Below are 26,526 nucleotides of genomic sequence, written 5' to 3'. Positions count from 1 at the left end.
GATTTCACTTCAGACACTCACCCTGCTGTCACCTGAACACTGTAGCATTTACCTCCCAGTGTTGAGGGCAGGTTAATACGACGGAGCACTGTATATGGCCACATTGAGGAGAAAAAAAAATCAGAGATTTCGAGAATAAAGTCACAATAGACCGAGAATAAAGTGATAGGTTTGAGAGAAAAAAAGTGGTAATATTATGAGAATAAAGTCATAAATTTACGAGAAAAAAGTCGTAATATTATGAAAATAAAGTCATAAGTTTACGAGAAAAAAAGTTGTAATATTATGAGAATGAAGTATAAGTTTACGAGAAAAAAATTCTTAGTATTATGTGAATAAAGTCATAATATTATAAAGTAGTAATTTTACGTGTTATTTTAGATGGGAAATAGAGCAGCATGTGAAAATGAGGGACGGAGCATCTTGTGAAGTTATTTCACAAATAACAAAATACTTAATCTTTCGGCACATCAGCACCACATTATCATAAGTATCAGGACCTTGAAAAGATTGTGCAAGAAACTGTTTATTCCGAAGAAAGAACCACACGGACCTGGGGGAAATTGGCTCTTTTGTGGATGAGGAAATTACTTTTTTTCTCGTAAAGTTAAGTCTTTATTCTCGTAACATTACAACTTTTTTTTTCTTGAAATAGTATGACTTTATTCTCATGAAATTACGACATTTTTCTCGTAATATTATGACTTTATTCTCGAGATCTCCGATTTATTTTTCCCTCAATGTGGCCCTAATTCTCCGTTGTAGGTTAGAGTCTGTTGTGAGGAAAAGGACAATTGATATGAGCGAATGAGTAGCAAATTAATTATAAGTAGGCATGGCAACAGTAGTGTGATATACACTAGAGACAGCTTGTCACTCTCTCAGTTAGAAGATCAAACAAGTACTCATCATCTGGCAAGATAATCAGAGCACCCCCCTTCCTCCTGCAGTTCTCCTTCAATGACCAAAGCCTCCTTTTCTGCCTGACTTGTCTGATCAATAATGTTAGCCGGTGCTAACACTGAGGAGCTAGACTAGCTCACTTTAATGACCACATTAATAATGAATCATCTCCAATGAGGCGCCCTGCTTCAGCCTATTAATGGGACCTATTGTAGAATCATTTCTACTGCTAATGGCCACATTGACATGTGTGAAGTAGCCCCTCATCGCCGCTCCCGACATGGACCACGCTCGCTTCGCCCCTCTTGATTGCAAATTGAGTGGAAGTCTGTTTTGTTGTTATCGTTGTAAAGCTATACAGTGCTCTAAGAGCTGAGCAAACACATGAAGTCACTGGATGAGGTCAGCAGGCTCAGTTCAGAGCCCTGCTCTTCTGCTAGAGTGATCCTTCTGATGTGTTTCAAGTGCAACACGTCAGGAAGAGTTTAATCCTGCTTCAGTAATAGGCATGAAGTCATGAAATACTCTTAAAGTAGACTTATAGTGAGTCGTCATCGTCGCTTGAGGCTGTCGTACGGCGCAGAGGGCTTATTGTAACATCAGACGGAGAATTCACCGCTATAGAACCTTCTTCAGAAACAGTCTGGAGCGCAGACAGAAAAAAAAATTAACTGATTCTGGCGCGTGTTTTACACCCTCCGAGAATTCATATCTTCTTATTGTTTCCACTATTGATTCCCTCTCTCCTACTCTGTGTGTGGTGTTCTCACATCCATCACATCCATCCTTGACATTCTGAAACGAACAATACACATCTTCTCAGACACATTGGCACGCAGTACAGACAGACAGCCAGCCGCAGACACACTCCCTCGGACTCACACATGCATGTGGACACATACATGCGGAAGCAAAGGCGCACACACACAGCAGACGGCGGCTGTTCTTCTGCCTGTCGGCACACTGTGTAAATTTTACATGAGCGCTAAGCTGGTGTGTGGGATGTCACTCTGCTTGGTGTGTGTGCCAGAACAAGGAGGCTGTGAATGCACTGAACCTGAAGTAAAATGGCATGTTCATTTTTTTTAAACCACCCAGTCTCTTTGCATTTTATATTCAACCAGAAATCCAGACACATACAGTGTAAACCTACTCGAACCATAGAACAGCTCCTGAACCTTTGTACAAAATGTGATCAGAAGAAGAGTATGGTAAGGGTTATTACCATACACATAAATAGAGACAAATATGTTGAGTGCTAAGATACCATCAGTCTCATGTGGACAGAAAGAGATTTATATTCCATTGTACAAATATCTATAACAGCAGTTATAATCATTTGTATGCTTTGTGATAGTATTTCCTGTCACAATGTCTTTGTCTTGCAAACTAAACTGAATGAAATATTGGGGAAATGAAAGGAACATAGCAATTGTCATTTTTCCCTAACATCAAGGTAGGCCAATTTTCTAGCCAAAAATGTCTTGATAAATCTATTACAGTAGAGCACGAGTGAGATTACACAATTTAAACTAAACTGATTTTTCAAATTTCAATTTGAGATTACAGGCAAAGGCTCACAGTGTGTCACAGAAAGGTCCATTTAATCTTTAGTTCAGCAGGTAGCCCAGTGAATCACTTTGTAATGAATTAGATTTCAGACGAAGATTAGGTTACTGATTGAATGAGCATCAGGACAAGATGAGTCACTGATCTGTGAGGCAGCGCATGATAATGATGTCACATCCACAACACACGGCATTTCTTGGGTAGATAAGCTCTGTTAAAACATAAATACATAACATGAAGGGTTGCTTGTTAAATATACAGTAGGAACAATAGTTGAATTTGCTTGCCATGGGGCCATTTTTACAGAAGCATAGTTGTAAACAGCATAAAAAACACAGCTGCAGCTAATGAAAACAATAACGCGGATGGAAAATCATTAAAACAATCATTAAAACAAGTTAATTGACATATACAGTTAAGTAAAGCAGCAGAGTTTAGAGCTTCATTAAAGACTATAATGCACAAACACTCCATAGAATAGGCAAGCACCCAACTGGACTACGCACACACTGTAATAAACCGCAAACTATCAAACATGTAGCCTGCTTATAAATTACAACAGGTATGATGAAAAAAGAAAGGAATTAATATCAGGACAAAATGACGGAAATATTACATTGGGGAATCTGCTTTGAAAAGACATCTAGGAAAGTAAACAATCTTCTTAGTAGTTACTTAGAGCAACAGGAATAAGAGAGAATTTAATTGTTTTTATTTTTAATTTCTTGCCATTCTACTGCTCCACCCTCCAGACGGTAAAAATGGCAGTAATGCCCCTCTAAGTTGGCTTGCCAACCGCCGTTAAAACTAACCTTAAAGAAGATGTTTCGTAAAGGCACGCAAGCAGAATTACAAGTTCCATTAAGTAAAGCTGAGGCTAAACCATTCATCAAGACATTATGCACAAACAGTATGGCAGGAGTACTGGGATGATCAGGAAACTGGAGGGCATCTGTACAATATACAAAAACATGTTGGAGCAGGGAGAAAGGTGGGCTGGAAGAGAAGGGAAGAAAATGTCATCACTCGACTGAGAATCGGACATACAGGTCTTAACAACTCATTATATAGAATAGGCAAGCACCCAACTGGGAAATGCACATACTGTAATCAATCAGATACTGTCGAACATGTACTGATACACTGCAGGAATTACAGTTTCCAGAGGAATCACATTTTACAGTCACTAAGGAAGGCAAAACACCAGGACTTTTACTTGTCAGGCCTATCGGGGGATACAGCAGATAACATATACTGTGAAATTATTCAGTTTTTAAGAGAAACTGATTTAGTTAAACAAATCTAGAATTTTCCTCATTGTTTATTATTATTTTTGTTATTATTTTATTATTTTATTATTTTATTATTTTATTATTATTATTATTATTTTAATTTAAATTTATTTTGCTTCTGCACAATCTCCTGCTCCACCCTCCAGTCCAGTAGGTGGCGGTAATGCACCTCTAAGATGGTTTGCCAACCGTGAATAAACACCAAAGAAGAAGAAGGCACGCAAGCAAGACACACCTGAAACTAATGTTCATGTAATTAGCTGCGTTAGTGTTTTATTGTCTGTACAGTGGCTAAAACGTGCTCCAGCTCTCGACTAGTAGCTTAGCATAACATTTTTACTGTAGTAATTTAGTGTTTCATCTGACGGACTCCAAACGTCGCCGAGTTGACTGAAGAGAAAGATAATTATGTGTCATAATATTAGCAGCTGGACGTGTCTAACGCCGTGAGTACTGTTATTAAGACATTTCACCATGTCAACATGACAACATGTCAGCTAGGTAGTGATTAGCGCTAACAGCGGTGTTATGTAGAAGCCTGCTCCCCAGTTGAATATAACGCTATAGTGTTAAAATGATTGCGCCCCGTTCAGGTTTAGGGGAGACGCATATCGACGGGAAACGGTACTCGACACTACACCTGTAAACTCGTTGTTGTTTTTATGGTAGGCCCCCTATCTGTAGTTAACGTATATAAAGCCCCCTTCTTCTCCCAGTTGTTTCCCAATATCAAAACAGTCCAGCCAATATTTGTATGTGGTGCCCATGTGGGTAGTAAATGGGCCCTATATGGGATTGTCCGCGGGTTCCATAATGGCCCAATGTCAATTGCCCACATGGATTCCATGCAGGATTACAATGGGTGTTATTTGGGCCCCAACTGGTCAACATACCCAAGACCCATCTTAGTCCCAGCTTTAAGTTCTATGTGGGAACTACATGGGGACTACATGGGCTTAAATATGGGTTGTAAGTGGGTTTGTCCACAGTTTCCATTTTGGCCCCGTGCCAGTTACCCTTGTGGGTTTTATGCAGGAGTACACTGGGTGTTATATGGGCCCAATCTGGGCAACATAAACCAAAACCCATCTCTAATTTCCCATTAGTGACCCACATGGGTAGCCCACTTGGGGGAGCCTATGTGGGACCTATTTAGTTGACTCAACTGGGCCACATTTGCGTTGCCCATTCTGAGCCCATAAACTAATTTCCCATTAGTGACCCACATAGAACCCACATTACTTGACCCAAGTGGGTCCCAGATAAGATGCCCATTTTGGGCCCATACCCACTTGGTACCCAGGTACCCCCAGCATAACCCACGTGGGGCCCACATAACCATGTTGGCCGGGAGGAGGAAAAAGGAGATACCATTAAATAAAGGCAAGTCGAACAGTTGGCTGGCTACAACACCTAAAGAATAGTTGGTTAGCTCACTAGCTAACTAAAACATTGCACCTACGTTTGGACAAGCTCTAGTTTACTTTTGGCCTTTTGACAACACCACCACATCATTAATTCCACAACTGTCCCCTGTTTGAATTGGCATGCACTCTGTGCAGCCCTTTTAATTTGTGTCTCCTCAAGAGACACCAGCTTCACCATTGTTTTTGAATTAGTAGGCAATGGTGTGTGCACTGAGGATAGAGGGTTGGGGATGTTTGAGAAAACTATATATAAATGTTTTTTTAATTAACTTTAGCCACTTGAATGGTCAAAATCACATTATAATATAACAATAACAAGATGTACACATCCGTGTAAACAGATTGCTCATACTAGTGAGTCATGTGTCAATGACTCAAAGCTCCCAGGCAGTAGCCGCAGTCTGTGGTAAGAAATGGCAATACATGGTCAGTACTATAGGCCGGCTATGTAACTATGCATGCACATAACTGCTCAGTGCGAGAACAGTGTGCACAACTCATTAAACGTTGTATTGGATGCATTACGACTCCAACAGAAGGCTCACAGTTTCTGTCATTATGTCGGCTAACAATGAAAATCAGCTACAGAGCAAGTCATTACCATAACTGGGTAACTAAAGAGTGGGGGACAAAAAATGCTGCCGGGTCTGACAAATAGTGGTTTGTAATGCTGATGACGGAATCTGAATCACAACATAATCCATGGATGCATCCTTCTGGTGGTAATGGTGTAGAGTAGAGCTGCAACAATTAATAGGTTAGTTGTTAACTACTGTATTAAATTAATCGTCAACTATTTTGATAATCGATTAATCGGTTTGAGTAATTTTTTAAGAAATAAAAGTCAAGATTCTCTGATTCCAGCTACTTAAATGTGAATATTGCCTGGTTTCTCTACTCCTCTATGACAGTAAACTGAACATCTTTGAGTTGTGGACAAAATAAGACGGCTTCGTTTCGGCTTTGACCAACATTTTTCACTATTTTCGGACATTTTATAGACCAAACAACTACTCGATTAATCGAGAAAATAATCAGATTAATCGACAATAAAAAATAGTCGTTAGTTGCAGCCCTAGTGTAAAATGGTGTTGAATGTTTCCTAGGCGCATAAAAGGCCCTTCAGTAGCAACTGGGCATAATTTAAATGTCACAGTCCACTTTCACATTATTGCTGACCAGGTACGTGAGCGTGACAGTTCCAGGAAAATGACATCAACTTAACTTTTTTTCCAGTGGGCTGCACAACCCCCACGTTTAAACCTAATAGAGCAGCACTCTGGGGATGAGGTGGCATTGGATATCCTCAGCATGATCTCAGCATGTTCTTCTGAAAAATGTGCAGAACTGTGGCAGCACTATTCAGTGAGTGTGTCCTGACAACATGAAATTCAAGTTGTTCTGGAGGCCAGCAGAACTATAGGGACTGTCTTAACAAATATAGAATAATTACTCGAGGTAAATCAAAGTGTTAATTGTCTCATAATGTCTGTAATACGCAATCTGTCTTACTATAGTACATTTCTTATTTTTACAAGGACTTCACGATACCACCATTGTCCTCAAAAATATCCAATTCAATCGAAAAAGGAGGTGATGGATTGAGCAGGAATAAGGCACGGTATTGCAGGCGAAGCATCTGTAGCTTCAGTGAATGCTCTCGCACCACATAATCCATACATATATGCATGCACTCGATTCCTGTGCTCGACGTACACACACACACTGTAGCAGCAACAGCAGCAGCGTAATCTGCTCTAGAGGGGCAGCTGTGGGTAGAGGCATTTGTTTTGGGGATGATTTGTTTGTTTGGGTCCTGGCACCCAGATGAGCAGTAATCAGAGGAGTTAGCAAACAGGATTGTGGTAGCCATGACGCCGAGAATCCTCCCCCACAGGGCCCGGACCCAAACAGCTCAGCAAGCGCTCTGGCTCTGGAATCGGGGCCAGACTGACACACACACACACACACAAATACCCAGTGTCAAAGCATGTGATGTGACTGATGTAAATAGTACTGATTCGTTTGATGGGATCTAATACTGACGTTGGTATCGATTTCTCCCAGGTGAGAGCACATTTCAATGTGTAAAGGTGTTGTTAATATCAATCAACTGATTCATTTTGGTCCGTTTTAGTCCCTCATGTTCTCTGCTTATGTACTTACATTTCTCTATATCTCCCTCCCTTTCAATCCTTTCTGTCTTTGCTCACAGGCCTGGTAGTGAGAGAGGCCAGCATAGAGATCACCCGGCAGCAGGTGGAGGAGCTGTTTGGGCCGGAGGACTTCTGGTGTCAGTGTGTGGCCTGGAGCTCTGCAGGGACCACCAAGAGCCGCAAAGCCCATGTCCGCATCGCCTGTGAGTATCCCGCCCCCTCCCTTCATCTCGCTCTTCATCCCATTATTCAGTCTTTATCTTCTCTCTCATCTTTTGTATTCCTCTCCAAACAAAACCTCTTGGCTGCCAAGGAAAGGCGTCTCACAGACCGACTTGTGTATCATGACAGATTTACAGATTCTAGAGATAGAAGCAGTGGGAAAAAAACATAAACGTTTTACTTACATGGGACTCAAGTGTCCCTTTGAACTTGAGTTGGTAAAAAGCCGGAAGAATCTGAATGTTTCCTTGTGTACAGTATAAACCTGGAGAAGGAGCGCAGAGGATGGGGAGAGAGCTGCAGCAGTGTATACACAGCAGAGAGGCTACGGCACATGTTTATGCCAATGTTCCCTCTTTTTTTCCTGTAGGTGGTCCTCATTTGTTCTCTGCCTGTGTGTTTGTCCTCCTACTGAAAATGCATAACACAAATTGTTTCCAAGTAATGAGAAACATTCTGTTGCCTCTAAAGTTTGGGCTCATTTTTAACCGTTCCCCAAAGGATCTGCCAATCAAAAATGTGAAAAGTAATGAAACCCCAGAGGACATGGTGAGGAAAGCGGAGTTGTAGGAGTACTTATAGTTGCGACATCAAGGCGATGCTTCTGTAACACAACACACATTACATAACACAACTGCTTCCACATTGTTGTCAAAATACCACCTGAAGGGACTTCTTTTATAGTATCAGCTAGATCACACTTTCAACTCCTGTCTAAGTCATTTCAAGGCGTCGTGACTGACATGTCCTGTTTTGACTTGTGGCAAACAGACAACCAAAAAAAAAGCAACACCCACTTAGCAGCTTGTGTAGTTGTCTGCATCAAATATATCGTTATCACTGCTGGATAGGGCTTGATAAGGATATCACTGTTTGCCACTGTCAGAATGATTTCATTTGCACTATACAGTTCAGCAGAGTAGCACAGTATGGAGTCAATATCCATGCTTTTCACTTGATCTTCTCCATTTAGAGACACTTAGCAATCATATACCTCTCCCTCTCAATTTTTATCTCACCTAATTCTTTCTCTGCATCTTTATATCGCTGTCTCTCTAACTCCCCCTCTTATGGTTTCCCCCTGTTTTCTGTTCAGTTCCTCTTTTGAATTCAGTGTATCCCCTCTTTTTCTAACACCAGTAGCTCTTCTCATTACTGCTTGCTGCTGTTATACTAGCCTGCTGAATCAGAATCATGCCTCTCAGTCTCCCGCCGAGCCCACTCCCGCTGCTCCACCTCCTATAATCACCCATGATGAGCAGCCTTCCAGCACTAACCTATCCCTCAAATCACAATGGACCCCTCTTCCCCTCCCATTAGCTTCTGCTGAATGGATTAGCTCCTCTGCTGTGCTCTCTCTTCAGGCAGGCTTCTTGTCAGAGCCAGGCTCTCTCCCGTTAGGCTAATGGAAACTGGGCTTGTTTTCCTCTCCCCTCCCATCATCTAAACATATACAGTTTAATCAGACGGGTGAGTCAGAGCCAGCGCTGGCGAGTTAAGAGGTTGCTGTGTTGAAGAACTGGCTTTCAGACGGGTCCGGCCGCAAGTATTGTCAGAGATTTCTGTGTGCCTGCTGGAGGAAGAGAGAATGTGTAAATTCCCTGTGATTGCCTTCTCTTCCTGTGACCTCCACAAAACCGTTTTGATTGGCCTCCATAGTTGGGGAGCTTGCCAAAGAGGGGCAATAAAAGCATGTGCACAGAACCAAATTAAATAAATGAATCAAATCAACTGAAATGCCTTTCAAAAGATTGTCGAAGGGTAATGTTTACTGAGAAAGCTGGAAATTGATTTTCTTGTTTGTTTGTGGCTTTATAATTTTACGAGTACAACATAATAATTTCAGCTTTATTACTAGTGACACCACTAATGATTTAAAACTTAGTAAGCCTTCATGGTCATTCCTAATCTAGGTTTGCATCAGTAACTAATGATTTACTAAGCAGGGAAGTTTCTGAATGTAAGGCTGGTATAATTTAGCATGACAAGTAGCCAAACATACAGTATCCACTTAAATGTAATGGTTGTCATATGTGTATCCTTCTGAGGGCAAGCAGGGCTGGAAGTGTTTGTCTGCTGGGTAGGGAATGGTGCGACTCCCACAGGAATGTCGACTCAGCTGGTTCCACACCCTCCAGTGTCCTACAGTACCGTTCAGGGTTACACGGAGTGAGGAGAGCAGACACTCCTGAGGGGCAGCATAATTTAAACCCTCGTGATCCAATAAAACATGCAGTGCAAAATAATCACTTGCGTGCTACTTGCTGCGTTTCATCAAGAGTAATGTGTAAAGGTTTGCAAATCATGAAAATAACATTACAAGCTCTGGGTGTTTAGTTTTTAGTTTAACAAGGTGTAGTTGATGTGCTACAAGAAGTATGAGTAATAAAAGCATGAATATTTCACATTAACTCACAAACACTGGCCTATGCCATTAATACTAATAATGTAATTTGGGCTATTATGTTATGTACAATGATGCATCCACACGGTGGTAGTTATGGCAGTAACTGTGGCTCTGGTTTGACACTAAAAGAATAATAAAGATTATATAGGTTTTCTGGCAACAAAAACAAATGTAACTATCCAAACACATTTATTATTTCACATTATGTGATCGTCTGCATGTATGTAAACTAGGGCTGTCAAAAGCAAATTTGTTTTAACGCCACTAATTTCATTAATGCAACTTGGGATTTTTAGGTTGTAGAGGGCTCAGTTTTAAAAGCTAGAGTGAAGATACTGGTATATGAAACTAGAAAACCCAAAGAATCCGTTTTTACCAATAGTCAAGTGTCATACCAGCTTATCGCAAAGAAGGCTAAATAATGCTCCAAACAAAATTTTGGCAAGGAAAAACTGGCATTGCGCTTTTCAAAGGGGTCCCTTGACCTCTGACCTCAAGATATGTGAATGAAGATGGGTTCTATTGGTACCCACGAGTCTCCCCTTAACAGACATGCCCACTTTATGATAATCACATGCAAGTTCGGGGCAAGTCATAGTCAAGTCAGCACACTGACAGCTGACTTTATGCTAAATGCAGTACCTGTGAGGGTTACTGGACAATATTTGTAATTTTTTTGTGTTAATTGATTTCCAATAATAAATATTTACATTTGCATAAAGCAAGCATATTTGCCCACTCCCATGTTGATAAAAATATTAAATACTTAACCAATATCACTTTAATGTACATTTTGAACAGATAAAAACTGTGATTAATTTTTAATTAATTGGGATTAATGATTTTAATTGATTGACAGCCCTAATGTAAACATTTTTGTTCACATTGCTTGGGTTTAAGGAGGTTATGTGGCTCTAAAGTCCACATTTTTAATTCTTCTCATGATAAACACACTACAGTATATTTCCAATTTAATACATGTTAGGGCCAAACCAGAACCTGCTGTGGACCATATGGACACCACCAAAGCCACCACCACCAGTAAAGTGGCTGCTAGGCATTATGGGTCAATTCTAAACCACCAAATGGCATGCTGTAATACTGCACACTGAGCTGCCAGTAGCTTTATATGGAGAAATTAAATTTATTGGATTTGGCTGTAGTGCATACATGTATAGCATGAAGTGTGTCCCAGTGTGGGAGAAGGTGTGCCTGCTTCTCCACATTGTGACTACATCTTCTTTTAGCTTTTGGAGGATTCATCCCTACATTGTAGTTCTGACATCAGAGCAACAGTAGAATGACTTTACAACTTCAAACGGCAGTACTCCTTTGAGACGTAGTATTGCTACCTCCTTTCCTTTCCTTTCCTTTCCTTTCCATCTTAAGAAAAACAAACTGTTTGTCCTTGGATCAAATTCCATAAAGCGATGCCCCTCCAGTCATTCCCTCTTTTAATTTCATACCAGACTTTTACAGAAATTGCTTTCAATTCAACACTCACGCTTTCAGCTTTTATAATGCATTGAAATTTGTGGAGTTATGGTTATCATTCCCCTGAAGACATGCGTACTCACAGGTTGAATTGGGACAAGGGATGGAATTTGTTATTTTAAGGTTCATTTTTCCAAATAAAAAATGAACCTTAAAATGACTATAGGTATTCTCTGGGGCCTCCAGGTTGAGCCTGATCATGTACTCTGCAGTAAGAACGTGATCTAGTTTCTCCTGCAGGGGATGTGGAACAGTTAGCTGAACAGTGAAATGTCTCTATTTAAGTATAATGTCTCCTCATGTAATAGCTATTGAACAAAAAGAAAGAAAGCGATGAAATCGGTAAATTGAACCTACTGTACATCATGATCCGGTTTGGAGGATGGCTCTTTTTATTTCATGCATTTCATTTCATTTCATGATCTGTTCATAGTGTATCCATTCAAACACATACTCCAATCTCCCCAGACAGTGAAGAACAGTTATTTAAAGTGATAGATGTAGGTACTGCAGCCTATTACATTTCTACAACCATTGTACCCAGGAGTATTAGACTTATTATGTGCAGTCTGCTTTGACTTCTGAGGTACAAATTCTGCCATACAATCAGTGTCGCTGCACTGCTGAAGGTGGGTTCATTCTACAGTACACATCGCATCTAAACCTTGACTTCACAACCAATGTGCTATTGTAGGGCTATCTAATATAATAAATCTTTTTTTTTTATGTTAGCACACAATGTCAATAGCAGTCCATTACTGTATCAATTGCGTTCTGTGAAGAAGAATTGCCATATATCCTTTCCACAGATTGAATCGCTGAACTGGGTTTCATTTCTGGGTTGGTTTCCATGGACACTGTTCGGTGTAGGTAGAAGAAGAAACTGAAGAAATGTGTTGGTATCAGAAACTTCAAGAAAACACAGACTCCCAGCACTTATCTTACTGTTGCAGCCTTTTTTATAGTTTTATTAGGGCTTTATCTCAGTCTTTTAATATGTATATTTCTTAACCCTTAAAGTTCACAGCTTGACTTTATGGTTCACTAACCTCTCAGCTTGTAGTTATAGCACAGATGTAAGTTGCTTTGTCTCACTCCTCGTCACTGGCTCGGTTGAACGGTGGCATAGAGTGGTGCAGGGATGACGTATTTTTGTAGGTCAACCAGGAAGTTAGCATCGCCCTGGTTCCCTCGACAAAAAGCCATTGGGGTTTTTCAATTGGGTTCTGGATTATTGCAGAAAATAAACTCTGTGGCAAACACAAATTTATGATATCTTACACATTTTTTCAGCAAGCTAATCTTCACAAATGAACACCACTTCTATGATTTTTGAAGTATGAATGCAATCGCCAGAAGTAAAAAGCTAACGTTAGGCTATAAAACAAACTACACCACGGTCGCATGAACGCGAGTATACACAACGAGGCTGCAAAGGCGGACGAGTCGGCGTGATGACGTTTAATAGTCTCATTTAGCCGCTTGTAAGCAACCGCCTTTTTGAAGACACGTAAAGGCTTCAGAATTCAGGAGTGGGATATTTGCTGATGTATTTTATATCGTAGAACAAAACGTTAAAATCTCTTAAGCTTGTGTTAACCACAGACTTTATTTCAGCCATCTAACTAAAAAACGATTTCAAAAAGTCCATCGACTTTGGAACGAGGGAACCGGAAGTGCTAAAATGCCAACTCATTTCCAGGTTTTCGGACTCATTCCTGTAGCACTCTATATAGTTGCAGAGTTCAGTTCATACCAGGTTCCGTATGTAGAGGAAAAAACATGTTATTTTAGTGCATGCTGTGGTGGATGTGGTTACTGCTTTAGATTGAATGCGTCGGTAAAAAAAGGCTTAAGAGTGTGTTTGCCAGGAATATTACGAAGGCTGTGGAAATGGCATCAGTGGAGTTTGGAGGTCTGATTGTAGATTTGATGCTTCAGTAACTCCAAAGTTCCCAAATAGTTCTGTAACTCCCTATTAAGTCCTCTTCTCCCGCCCCTCTCCTCTGTTGTTGTGTATGATGCCCGCTCCTCCTGTCTCAGTCTGTGCAGCAGGTTATGATATATGTCTAATGGGCTTTGGGTTCCAGTGTAGCATGACACCCTCAGTAATCCTGCCCTGTCAGCTCCACTATCCCTGCCCTGCACTACTCCATCAGGGCTCTCACACCACAAAAATATTGGTTTTTCATTGGAGGGCGAGAGATCCCCTTCTCTATCTTCCCTCTATCTACTTCAGGCAAGTTTATCTGTGTGCTGAAGGAGATAGAACGAAAGCATAAATCTCCGTCACTGTTTCCAACATTAAAGAACACACTGCTTTTGCACAGCGGCAATTATTATTGATGAGTTACCCTACCTTCCCTTTTGATGATTTGTTAGTATACCAATACTATATTATTGATTGACTCTGCTTTTAATATTAAACATAGCTCTCAAAACAGCCTTCACATCAATGAGATATGGGTAAATATTGATACACCACGTGCTTCTGTCTGTCCTTTGTAGACTTGAGGAAGACGTTTGACCAGGAGCCTCTTGGGAAGGAAGTGTCGCTCGAACAGGAAGTGTTGCTCCAATGTCGCCCACCTGAAGGCATCCCAGCTGCTGAGGTAAGGTTGAGATGACATTTCACACTCTCCAGTTGTTAGGATAATTCTATTTTTTGTTTGAAAAGATAAGTTCTAATATGCATTTGTACATGTTCACCATAAAAATGCAGGCAGTTGTGATTATCCAGACTAAGCCCAGCCAAAAGTTCTCGCCTCAAATCCAATAAACTGGCTGCTCTGAAAAGAGGTTTATGTGAAGAGCTTCTCTGACTTTTTTTCAGGGTTGGTTTCAGCTCAAATGTGGCTTTTCTGGTGTGATTTTTCTTTTTTTTAGTATATAATAGGTAGCTAAACTGTCCTACTCCCACATCATTGTATATTTAGCATATGTTCTTATTAGCATGTATTATATTTTTTGGTAATGCCAGTCATTGGTTCTGTTTTTTTACGGCACACAAAAAGGTGGAAACTGTGTTGATAGCAGAATTTGCGTCAGTTTTGAACTCTGCTCATTTCAGAAGTTGTAATAAAATAACACTGAATAAATCTGACAGTCTAGCGCGCAGATAAGGACATTTTTCCGCCACTGCCTGGGCTATTTAAGCTGTTTGGGTGTTTCCTGAACATCGGCCAGTCGCTGCAATTTAGTCAGAGGAGAGAAATTGTAATTATCTGCTGTGGGGGAAGAAAAAAAAAGAATAAAACCAGTTGTGTCCCTGTGTTACCTCAGCTCAGCCAGCATCGCCTCCCTGCTCTACTTCCTCCCTGCCCTACCGTAGAACACTGTTACAGCTGCATTTGAAAAGGCTCAGTTGAGATTGCAGGAACATAAATAGAGGATGAAAGGGTGGTTTTGATGGGTGGGGGGGGCTTTGGTGTTTTTTTTTTTTTTTTTTGAGTTGGGGGTGTTGGGACTGAACTCTGTAAAGGCTTGTGATTGACCTGGAAAAGCCGAGTTAAGTGAGTGGAACTGCACAGCATTTATCCCTGCTGAAAGTGCTGACAGGCTAAATGGCCGAAAGTTTGGGACTGGCACTCCGCAGACTCTCCTTATACAATCCAGCCTTCAGTCTGATAGTGTTGCTGTAACAGCCATATAGTACTGGTGAGTCTGCCACCTGGTCTCTCTGTCTGTCAATCCTGGATTGGCTCAGTGCAGCGATTAAAGACTCAGCTGGGGTCCAATCATGACACATTTATGCTTTCTGAGATATGGAGTTGCTGTGGCAACCTAGATGTTCAATGAAGGGTAAATAGGAGGCGTGTCAACATTAATAGCATTTTCAGTCTGAGTAAAGGTATGCATTTGTGTGTGATCAAGTAGAATCAGTGCTGTTTTAATGTAGTTACCCATCACCAAACTAGCCATCTTTTCAGTAAAGGAGGTATATGGTCAAAAATTTAGGATATGATATGTCGCATTTTGTAGCAATTCACCTCTTCTAAAAGAGAAAAAAGATTGTTTAAAATTCTCCCTGTATGCATCATTTTCTTTTTTCTGACTAAGAGCAGTGACTGTTATCTCTGTTTACTTAAACTTCTACGATCGAGTTGGATTTTCTATGTGTACAGAGGCACTTTTTCAGCTACTTTAATTACACTCACTTACCTCATGGCTACAAAAAAAGACAACAGTTCCGTTCCTCAAGTTGTTTTTCCTCTTTTTTTTTTCCTTCCTGAACTCAAACACAGCTGCCTCAGTGGGAAAAAGGACAAAACTGAATGCTGCTTTTTCATCTGTGATTGTCAGGCCTTTTCTCACACAAGCCCGCCAGAGAAAAAGCCTCGGAAAAAAAGCAGATGGGCTAAGTCTGTGGTTACATATGAATCTGCAGAAATGTCTAGCAGCCGTTGTGAAGGAAAGATCTGTCATATTTCACCCACTCTAAGACAAGAAATAATATAGAGGGGATGAGAGAGGCTGAAGGCAGAAGGAGAAGAGCTGTTGAGGTTTGTCGGGGTTGGATCCAGTGGGTTGTTGTCAGGCCTCCAGTGGGCTGTCAGTTCGCTCTGTGGTTCCTTTACAGGCCTTTGCTTAGCAAGGGAGAGGCTGGCAGGATGGCAGCCTGTGGCTGAGCCATAAAACCCGTACTCTTACTGGAGGGCTGTCGCGGTGAAGGAATTTGCCCTGCGGTGATTTAGGCTCACTCAACAGCGCGATATGCGGTTTTAGTGCTATTTTAATTTCCCCCTTAAAGGTGCTCTATACGATATCCATAGCATTAATATAGCAGCAAACAACTATTTGCTATGTAAAGATATAGAGTAATGTCTACCTGAGCAGAGAATGAAGTCACTCTGTGTGTTGTAATCTGAGCTTCTCTGTGCTTTGTTGACATAGCCTGGCCGACCGTGCATGCCTTTTAGTACATGTGAGCGTGCCCCACTGGCTAGCTCTCATACAGCGGTTACAGCTGATAACCTTTGCGCCGTTGCGGAAGGGTAGCACCCAACCTCCGCTTCCCCCTCAGGTTAACACTGTTAGCTAGGTCAGCACTGTTGCCCTTGTTTTCACTGTTAGCGCTGTTAGCACCGTTAGCTGCAAGCACCGTTAGCTGCAAGCACCGTTAGCTGCAAGCCACCATCGCGTACAGCGTGTCATGAATTTCAAATTTAATAAATATATCCCTTGACGACACACAACAAACAGCGCTGTCCATGGTTCTGACATACCAGTACTATGTTTCAGCGCCAGACTCGATAGCGGTTGCTTGCCATCCCTTGCGGTTGGCTTGTCAGTAGCGCGGTATTGAAATATTGCAGTTATTGCAACAGCCTTATCTCACAGCACTTTTGTTAAATCATGTAGACTGTATGTGATGGACATTGGCAGCGTTCCAAAGCCATTCTTTCATGAAAGAGACAAGCAGGATACACACACTGTGCTGGTTGTATACTGTCACATCCCCGCATTTCCACATGGGTGTTAACATGACGGGGTACCAGCAAGGACACTAACGTGTCTGCATGCACAGGCACACATGATAACATGCTGCCAACAGCTCAACACAGCACTGAAAGTCTTTTCATCTATTCTATGGAGTGCACAGTGTGATTGTAGCTGAACTGGAAGAAGGACTCAGACTTTTGTGCTTCTTCTTTTCAAACTAGAATAAAAGAGTTTTGTAAGGAAAATCTGTCATTTAGGTCACACACATAACGTTACATACACATTCTGTTGTTATTTTTTGATGGTACTGAAATTGTTTTACTGTTAGAATAGTGTCCCAGCTAACATCATTAAATGGTTGCAAACACTGACACGTTCTGACACTCTGAAGTTCATCTTTTTACTTCAGATATTTTGATGAGATCAGCTATAACGCCACATTTTTGCAGCTGTTTTAGACGATGAGTTAGCAAAGTAACTCACCCACACACACATGTATACATTCTCAGAGCTACGAAGCCCACGTTCTGGAGAATCAAAGTCAATCAAAATTAGTTTTGATCTCAGATTACAAAGTGGAACTGCTCCATTTGATGTTATCCAGTGTCAGCCTTGTGTTCCCTCTTTGTCTTCCCACTTTTCAGATGAATTACATTATAGGTTTTCACAATGGTTTACCACAGTAATGACGTTCTGTGATTCTGTTTAAGTGGTTTAGAGCCTTTGTTGGCTTCCTACAGCTGCCGTTGCCCCGAAAATGAACCGTTATGCTGAATAATCAGGATTGCTCCTGTGATGATGCAGCAGTTTTTCATAACAGAACAGTTCCCATCAGACATCTCAGAGGTTTTCATATTTGGAGTTGAGTCTGAGGTATCCTGGCCCTTATTTTTGACAGGTTATTCACACTTGATGCATTGATTTTCTGCTGTCCCTGAGATGCAGAATACACACACACACAAAGAAAACAAGCGGCCGGCATTTATTTTGGCTCTCCTTACGACCATTACCAGTGGAACTTTGGCCTCAGAGGACTGAAATACTCCGAGTGAGGTTTCTGAAATAGCACAAGGATTCAGTCATCTGAGCGTCTTGTATGGTCTGAATACATTAGACACTCACCAGGCTTCCTAAAAGTCATTGTTACACGTTTCCATTGCCATGAATATTTGATATATACTTAATCAAGAGCAGAAGGAAAATGTAACTGTTGAGACTATTCTTGGTTGGAAGGGAGAGGGAGTGATTTGGCAGGAAAGGCTCGGTTTCTGTGTAACGTGGGCTCACTTGCTGAGTGCTGCCCATAGAGTAAAGGTAAAGATGGGGATGGAAGTCTTTCCATCAGCTCAGCACTGATCCTTCTCTTTTAATACCCCCGTGAAGCTCTTTCATCAACATCTTAAGGGCCTCTGCAGAAGCAACAGTGGCCTCTTTTCATACTCGAGAACATGTGGCAGGCTCATAAAATTGACTTAAATCTCCTTCGTGAGAGAATGCAGCTTTATTGTTTTTTTCTCTTTTCTTCCCCCATGCCCTCCATCTCCCTCTCCACTTCAGAGCACTTGTCACAGCCCCGAGAGAAAGACAAGAGTTCAGAGGTGACGCAGCACCGCGAGCTGCTGAGCCTGTTTCCATGGAAGCAGGGTTTTAATTCAGGCATCTCCTCAGTCAGCCGGGGTCCTGCCGTGTTATCATGGGTAACGAGTCATTGATGCTCTGCAGGGAAGAGGCCCTGCTGCCATGATTAAGTCCACTGGCTTTACTGAGAAGAAAGCCAGGAAACACAAAGATCTTTACTTCACACTCCCTCATCCAGAGAAGTGAGAAAACTAAGTTGGATGAATTTCGACAGCCGGGACAGCAGCCAGAGCCAAATTCATGGGTTTTCTCATGTAGTTCTGTGAATCCATAGGGACAGTAGATTATGTTATTATGCTAAAATTATGTTTCCTCAATTTTTTTTTATTGACCAAATGTGCGGGTAATGAATCTCAGCATTTAGTGTTTTGTTATTAAATCTAATCTGGCTTGAATATCTTGACTGTGGCACTCTATGGAGATCCAGCAGTCACCTTTTCCACACATCAAACCATGTAAATGTCAGTGATTACTGTTGATTTTAGGTCCAGTTCCACTTAATAGGCGGTGTGAAGGCATAGCGCAAACGGCGGCTCATCAGGTCACCTTGTCAGCTAAATAGCGGAGTGCTTCCTCTCAGTCGAAATGCTGCATAGTGTAGTTATGAGGGGGGGGCAGGAATTTCAAGAGTAACAGCACTTCAGTGCCCAGTGAAACAGGAAGTGCATTTTCATTAAGGTTACCCAAGGGAGAGAAAGTGTCAGGAGGCCAGACCTAATCCCTCTGGCAACCAAGCAAAGATTGCCCTTTAGGCACTCACCTGTCAATCACTGTGCAGAGGCTGTGATTTACTCTAATAGCCCAACATCTGTGAGCTCTGCTGTCCTCTGTAAGTCACTGCCCTTTTCTACTGTTACCTCTAATGGGTCAGGCCTTAACAAACATTTACATGTACAACTTTGGACCGGAGGGGGGTTTCTGTTCATATTATTCCACCGGACCACCTATGAGAAGGAAAAGAAAATATTATTCATGGTAGGACAAAGACAAGAAGCAGCGCTCTGGGCTCTCGAAGGATGCAAAGATATAAACTGATACTTGAAAACAAAACCAAGAAACTACCACACAAGAGCAGCTTGTCTATTGGAAACCCCCTTGCCATTTTTCGCGTTTTGAATCGCTGGTTCACCTGCCATCACAGCTTTCTCCCAAGCCCTCGAGGTAAAACGAGCTTCTTTGTTTGCATTTCCAAAAAGGGCATAAAATTGTAAAAAAATCACATTTCTCTGCGCAACCTGGAATTGTAGGGAAGGTGATTTGCTGGATGCCAGGTGGTATTTTCTTATAACATGGGAATGAGATGTAAATGAGGGAGTTCAAATTTTGGGATAAACCGTTTCTTTATCACTTTAAAATGATTTTTGAGCTGTTTACACTGAACTTGTGAGTCGGTTCCAGCATTTTTATCCTCACTCCTGAAGGTTGTATTGTACACCGAGCGAGTCCTGACCTCTATCAGTGCACAAAAACCCTCTCCCATGGTGGAGTTATCAACTGAGCTTTTCTAAAGGCCAGAGGAGACTCGGTGAGACCAAGGACTGCATGCACAGAGTGTATCACACAGTTCTCCGGCTTGCAAAGCTGCAGACTTAGTAATGGTTTATACTAGTTGATTTGATATTTCACATAAAATAGCACGTGTGCCATGGCTCTCTACAGCCAACTTGTCCACCCACACGTGAATGTATCAAAAGATTTTGGCTTAAAAACAAAATGTACAGTATAATGGCACAAATCCCATAGTCACATCATCACCGTCAAAATATAATCAACCGTTTCATGGACCAAGGATGATTCATATGCCAAATTTTTAACAAATCCTTTTTTTATGCCTCTCTAACAAATGGACAAAAAGAGAGTGGTGGAAACATAAACTCCCCCCAACTTTATGTCACTTGCACTGCAGGCGGCGAGGGGTTCTAGGAATCATATTTTAGGAGGCATATGAACTGTGGGAGAGGAAATGGAGAGAGTTGTGTTGCTGCAGTGAAGTGTCTGGCTGTCCTTGGAGCTAGTTTAAGAAATGGCTGTTCTCCTTCAGCAGACTGTGGAGAGCTTTAGGCAGGGCTGAGCTGGAGGAGGTCATTACTCCTGGCTCGAGTCTCAGCGATCCGTCTTCTGTATGGACACCGGAACCACTCCAACTCCACCTCTGTTACATAACCTCACCTTCTCTCCTTCGCCCAACCCCCATCCCATTCCAGCTCCTCCACATACACCCTCACAAACACACATACAGATATAAATACTAGCAAGTAATACAGGCACACACACAAACATTCCTCCCATCACACCTTGATATATCACACCTTAGTGCATCTCAGCTTCTTAATATTTATACAGCCCACATTTCCATTCTTGTCATGCAGGCAGATGCAGAGCATATGGCTTGTTGTCTCGTAGTAAATGATTGAATAATCAGTTTGTAACCTTTTGTGGCTCATTCTCCAGGTATGTCATTCAAGCCTGCGGCGGATATGAATAAATTACATTGGATAGATAGTTAGACTTCATGTGGAGGAGCAGGAGAGCTCATAATGACTTCTCTGTAGAGGAGTCTCACACATTTCTGTGGAACAATTTTTTTTTTTTCTCCCCCGCTCTTCCTTTTCACACCCCTCTCCACCCCCACACTCTGCTGTACGTTCTATTTCTGACACAACAGCGATGAGTAATGAATGGTTTTGCCTTGCACTGGTTCTTAACAAGTGAGTGGATTGTATACAGTGTGTTCTGTATATTGGGCTAATTAGTGTTGCGCCGGCACACCCCTGGCAGAGCACAGAAACATCCCACTCGATGGTTACTGCCTGGTCTGCAGACAGTTATGTTTTGCTAGTGGGAGGAGAAGTGACAGTGGAAGGACACTGAAGCTGCGTCCTAATTCAGCACCTAGATGAGGACGTAGACCATCATGGTGGGTTCCCTCAAGAGCTGAAGGCTAAATGTGTATACTCTGCTCCGGCATCCTGTTTCAACATGATATTACATTAGATTAAGTTTACTTAAAGGTTCTTTATTCAATATTCAGAGCATTAATACAGCAGCAAACAACTATTTGCTATGTAGATATAGAGGAGTAATGTCTTGAGCAGAGAATCGCTCTCCCTCTGTGTGTGTTGTAATCAGAGCTTCTCTCTTCTTTGTTGACATAGCCGGGCGCGCGCGTGCTTTTAGTGCATGTTTGTGCATGTGAACGTGCCCCACTGGCTGGCTCACGGCCGCCGCTCTGCACTGCTCATACAGCGTTTATAGCCAATACCGCCATCCCGACCGACAGCGCCGTCGCGGAAGCATAGCATCCACTCTCTGGTTCCCACCCAGGTTAACACTGTTGGCTCTTTCAGCAGTGTTGCCTTTTTTTTCCACTATTCACACTGTTAGCGCTGTTAGCTAAGAGGCAATAGAAATGCTCCTAATCTCACATTTAGCACCTTTAATTAACTTTAGACGCTGTAAAGCACCTGGTGTGGCAAAGGGTTGGTAAATTTCCTGAAAATTTCCAAGGGAAGTTACTGTAAGCTTGGGAATTTTTAAATTTTTGCCCAATTTCAATACAAAAATTGTACCTTTTTTTTAAATTGTGAACTTATTTGGGGGGGGATACACATAAATAAAAAACTATCCAGATCTTATGGCATGTTTTGGTTAAAAGTATTAATTGAATTGTAACCATGCACTGCATTCAGCATCCTCATTTAGCATCCCATTAAATAGGAATTCAGTAAAATGACAACCCTCTGCATGCACAGTGCATTCTCCCATTACGTGTGTAGCCCACTCTACTACAAACACTCCTGCACTGCCTGAGCCAAAGCACTACATGCGTTCTTTTGATTAAATTACTGGGGTAAATACATTATTTATTTATATATATATATATGAATGATATTTCAGTTAACCAGCAGATAATTGCCTAAATCAAGCTACCTGCACGCTAGCTAGCTGTCTAGCTATCTGCAACCCTTTCGCACCTCCTTTGACAGATTTATTTTTCTAACCTGTCTTTATTATTTTTCTCGATACCATTCCCATACATCCTGGTCTGTGAATTTTCCAGAGCTCAAGAGATGAAAAAGCTGTCTCCTCTCTGGTCGGATCTCTTTCTTCTTTGTTTACCTCTTTAGTCTTTCCCTTTCCCTACACACTCATTCTGAGTCTTCACCTCTTCAAGACAAATACACCTCTTTGTAACCTTTCTCCTTCGTTCCCTTGTCTTTATTCTGTCTTGTCCTCCTTGCATCTCAGTGATGATGTATCACATATTTTGGCACACTGGTGACCGTCCTCCTGCTGCACGTACACCTGCTCTCCTCCTCACTCATCTATCATCCTCCTCTCCGTCTTGTGCCTATACCTGTCTTTCTTTCTGTCCGTCTCCTTCTCTCCTTCTCTTCTTCTCTAGTTTTAGGTTTCCATCTTACTGTCTGTCTCTGTCTGTCACTTGGCTGTCTCCGACCAGACAGGAAGACTCCCTCTCTTTAAGACGGCTGACATGTGGCAATTTCCCTTCGTTAATGACAAGAAATGTGCCAATTACCTCTCCGGATGTTTCACTGCCAATCAGACGCTAACGAGCTGCAAGTGTTTGTGTGTGTGTGTGCGCATGTTTGAGTCTGTTGGCATGCGAGAAAGTTGGACAAATGCTATATGAGATGTAGTCTTCTGCAGGATTTTAATCATTTGAAATCTTTCCACAAGTGCGGTGTAGATTGGCTTACCTTTTTCATCTCTGGTTTTATTGATGAGTCCTAATTATAGTCGGTACAGAATAAATTGACGGGTGAACTGTTGCTCACTTTTGCTCTCACACGCACACGTTCCCACTTCTGACATGAGTTTCTACCACTTTCTATCCCTCGTCACTCCGTCTCCCTCCCACCCCACCATCTGCGCTGAAAAGCTCTTTTGTTCAATTTTTAATTACCTTCTCATATAAAAGTGCTCTTGACATCTGAACGCAGCACGTTTGGAGAGGCTGCCTCTGTGATTGGTGCGAAATTGGATAACCACCTCTTTGTATCAGCTGTCAATCTCTATTCGAAGAATAGACCTTTTACTTACTAATGCCCTGTGCTCTCTGCACACACTGATATGAGCTCTAAATAACACAATATTTATGATGCCAACAAAACCCCCATTGTTTCTCTTGTTTGCGTCATCTTTATTTGTTTTATTGGACTTTTCATCATGACACTGGGAACAAAGGACACACATAATGACAATCAGATCACTGTCAGATCTTTGTTCTCTAAACACAGGGGTCCTCCTCTCTGGTTGCGTTTGTCATATCCATATAGTATTAATGATTAATGGTGATATTGTAACACAAAAACACACACAAATCTACATGACCCTTATTCGATGAATGCACTGACTATGTTTACATGCACAAAATATTCAGTTTTTAGCCCTTATTCTGAAAAAGACAATATTCCTACTAAGCTGTTTGCATGGCTAATGAAGATAATGATTACACAAATATTCCTGTTACCGGTAGCCGTGCATACTATGATTAACGTAACTGGTGGCGGACTTGTTCGACTGTGCGAACTCAGCCTCCCTCTTTAATTCCTCTAACCATCTTTTTGAAAAGGTCGGTGTAGCGATATTTGCGCAGATCCAAAAACCTGTTGATATCCAAGTCTTTCATAATGTGTAAAAGTAGGTGTGTTTCTTCCTTCTGACCAGAAATGTGGGTTTTTCTTTTGGGCATGCTTCTCTGCAAACTGTCAGCTAATTGGTTGGTTTGTGTACAACGCACAGAGCTGGCTGCAAATACGCAAGATGCCGCGTGTCGCACACTGCTGTAAAAACCTCAATTGAGATGCATAGTCTGAATGCGCTGTTTACATGTCCAAAGAATGCTCCCAAAAGCTGGATAATATCGGCATATCCCACGTCTTAATCACAATCGGAAAAATATCCAAATGACATATGCTGTTTACATGATCCGTATCAAATTCGGAATATTGTCATATTCTGAATAACAGCGGAATTTTAGTGTGCATGTAAACATAGTCATTGATGCATTCACTATAATCACTGTAGCCTGCCTGTAATCTATCATGATGGAGTGGTAATAGTGCATCATTGCTTTCATTATAGTGATAACCGGTTTGAGATCAAGAGTTATTTACCTTATTTATAATGTATATGTATAATGTATATTTATTTATATCCCTTTTATAAAATATATTTTCAGTGTTGAAACCTCAGGGGGAAAATGTCACCACAGTTATTATTATTCTTCTGATGCTGCGATCCTGAAAGTCATGACAGATGTCTAACTGCCACCTCAGGAGATGTCAAGGCACATTTGTTGCAATAAAATTACAACAGAAGCCAAATTAATAGCACAATATTGAAATCCTTAATTTTATACACCTATCATATATGGACAGGCTCTACTATAAATTCCTGACTGACACCTATTAAGAATTGACATTGTGTCGACGGAATGACGACACATCTATTATCATAGATTAGATATTTAGTGTCTTGCGTCTTAATACTGCAGTTCTCATTGACTTGTGTGATAATAAAGCTGCTTTCATTAAGCATCCAAATTAAATTAGCAACTGCTGCTAATATAAAAACATGCTTTTTCTTTGTGCAAGAGTTACACGTAATGGTGTAGCATCATGTTGAGGAATGTAGTTCTAAGAACAATCTGAGTGAGTGATGCACACGTCGCATCTTATGTCGTGCAGCACCTTATTGCATTGCGCTCGTGCGAGAGAGGTTTAATTTCAGCTAGTAGACGGCGTGCGAGGGAATCCTATCCTTCCTGGCTCCATGAGATTGATTCAGCTAATACATGTTTATGGAAGAAAACAGTCGCACGCACTAAATCAGCAGAGAATATACATCACGCCGCTTACAGAGGTTTCCTGTAAAGCTCTGCTGATATTAAGTTTGCATCCAGTATTTGTTCAGATGTAAGGTTGTCATGGGGGGATAGGTGTTTTGTGAGCTGCACAAAGTAAGTGTTATATGCACTGATTTGAAAGAGGCCTGGGTAGTTTAACTGTGAAATAATTGCGTAGTATTGAAAATATCTTGTCAGCCTCTCCAATGTGTTCCCACTGGATAAGAGAGCAGGCAGCTGAGGTGTGACGCTGATGGCGTCTTTGATATCTGTCATCTCAAGCAAACACAGATACTAGTGGAACTGGTGATGCGTGTAAGTCAGTGCGTGTCACATCTTCTCTTGAGAAACTTCTAACAATGCTGGTCTTACAACAATGCCCAATGTGTTGTACATCTCTGCACCACTACACGCCGTTTCTGTGTTGTTCCTTAAGAAATCTAACAACAACAGTGAGCCCCGCATACTGTTTTGTCTTTGGCAGCCCTTATATCACGTTATTGTCCCACTTTTTTTGAGATACTTTATCTCTCATGAGAAAGACCCTTTATAAACATCCTACTTATCTTTGCCTGTACTGTTCCTTTGGGTCTTATCTCTTATCAGGCCCTGCTCCTTGTGGGATATCACAATACACAGGAAGTTAGCTATTTGCCAGGCCTCCCCATCGCTGGACAGCTCTTTTTGAAGAAAACCAGAGAACCAGCAAATATTTTTTGAATCAAAGTGGCTGCAGAGTATGAGGCGGCACGTGTTATTCTTTTTGAAACCTTTACACCTCTTGAAGAGAAAAAGGATCTTGGTGATTTACAGCCGAATAAAGGCTTTAAATGGTCCCCTGTTCTGTGATGGTGCCAATAGTTCAATATCCGTATCATTTAGAGAAATGAAACTCGTAAGGAAAGGTCAGAGACTCTCAGCTTCAGGAATTGCGGACAGTTTTCTTTTCTCTACTGTGTGACAATGCTGCTGTTACTGTAGTGCTTTGTTCTAGGGGGAGAATAAAAAGAGCATGATAGCTATTGACTTTTTGTAGCAGGACCTCAGAGACCTAAACAATTGTGCTCTAATCCTGGCACTTGCTGCTATTTGAGAGGTTAGTGGG

At 41.5% G+C, this 26,526-nt stretch overlaps 1 protein-coding gene across 5 annotated transcripts in view; it reads left to right on the top strand.

Moving 5' to 3' along the window:
- unc5cb (unc-5 netrin receptor Cb) overlaps window positions 1-26,526 on the top strand; it is a 212,526-nt gene that overhangs the window by 158,040 nt on the left and 27,960 nt on the right. For all 5 annotated transcript variants that reach the window (XM_074618094.1, XM_074618090.1, XM_074618092.1 and 2 more), the window contains 2 exons: window positions 7,407-7,550; window positions 13,979-14,082. In XM_074618094.1, the coding sequence (XP_074474195.1) occupies window positions 7,407-7,550; window positions 13,979-14,082 (248 nt within the window). The remainder of the gene's footprint in view (window positions 1-7,406; window positions 7,551-13,978; window positions 14,083-26,526) is intronic.

Source organism: Sebastes fasciatus, chromosome 19 (assembly GCF_043250625.1).
Source record: "Sebastes fasciatus isolate fSebFas1 chromosome 19, fSebFas1.pri, whole genome shotgun sequence".
NCBI lineage: Eukaryota > Metazoa > Chordata > Actinopteri > Perciformes > Sebastidae > Sebastes > Sebastes fasciatus.
This window is presented reverse-complemented; position numbering and strand designations above follow the sequence as displayed.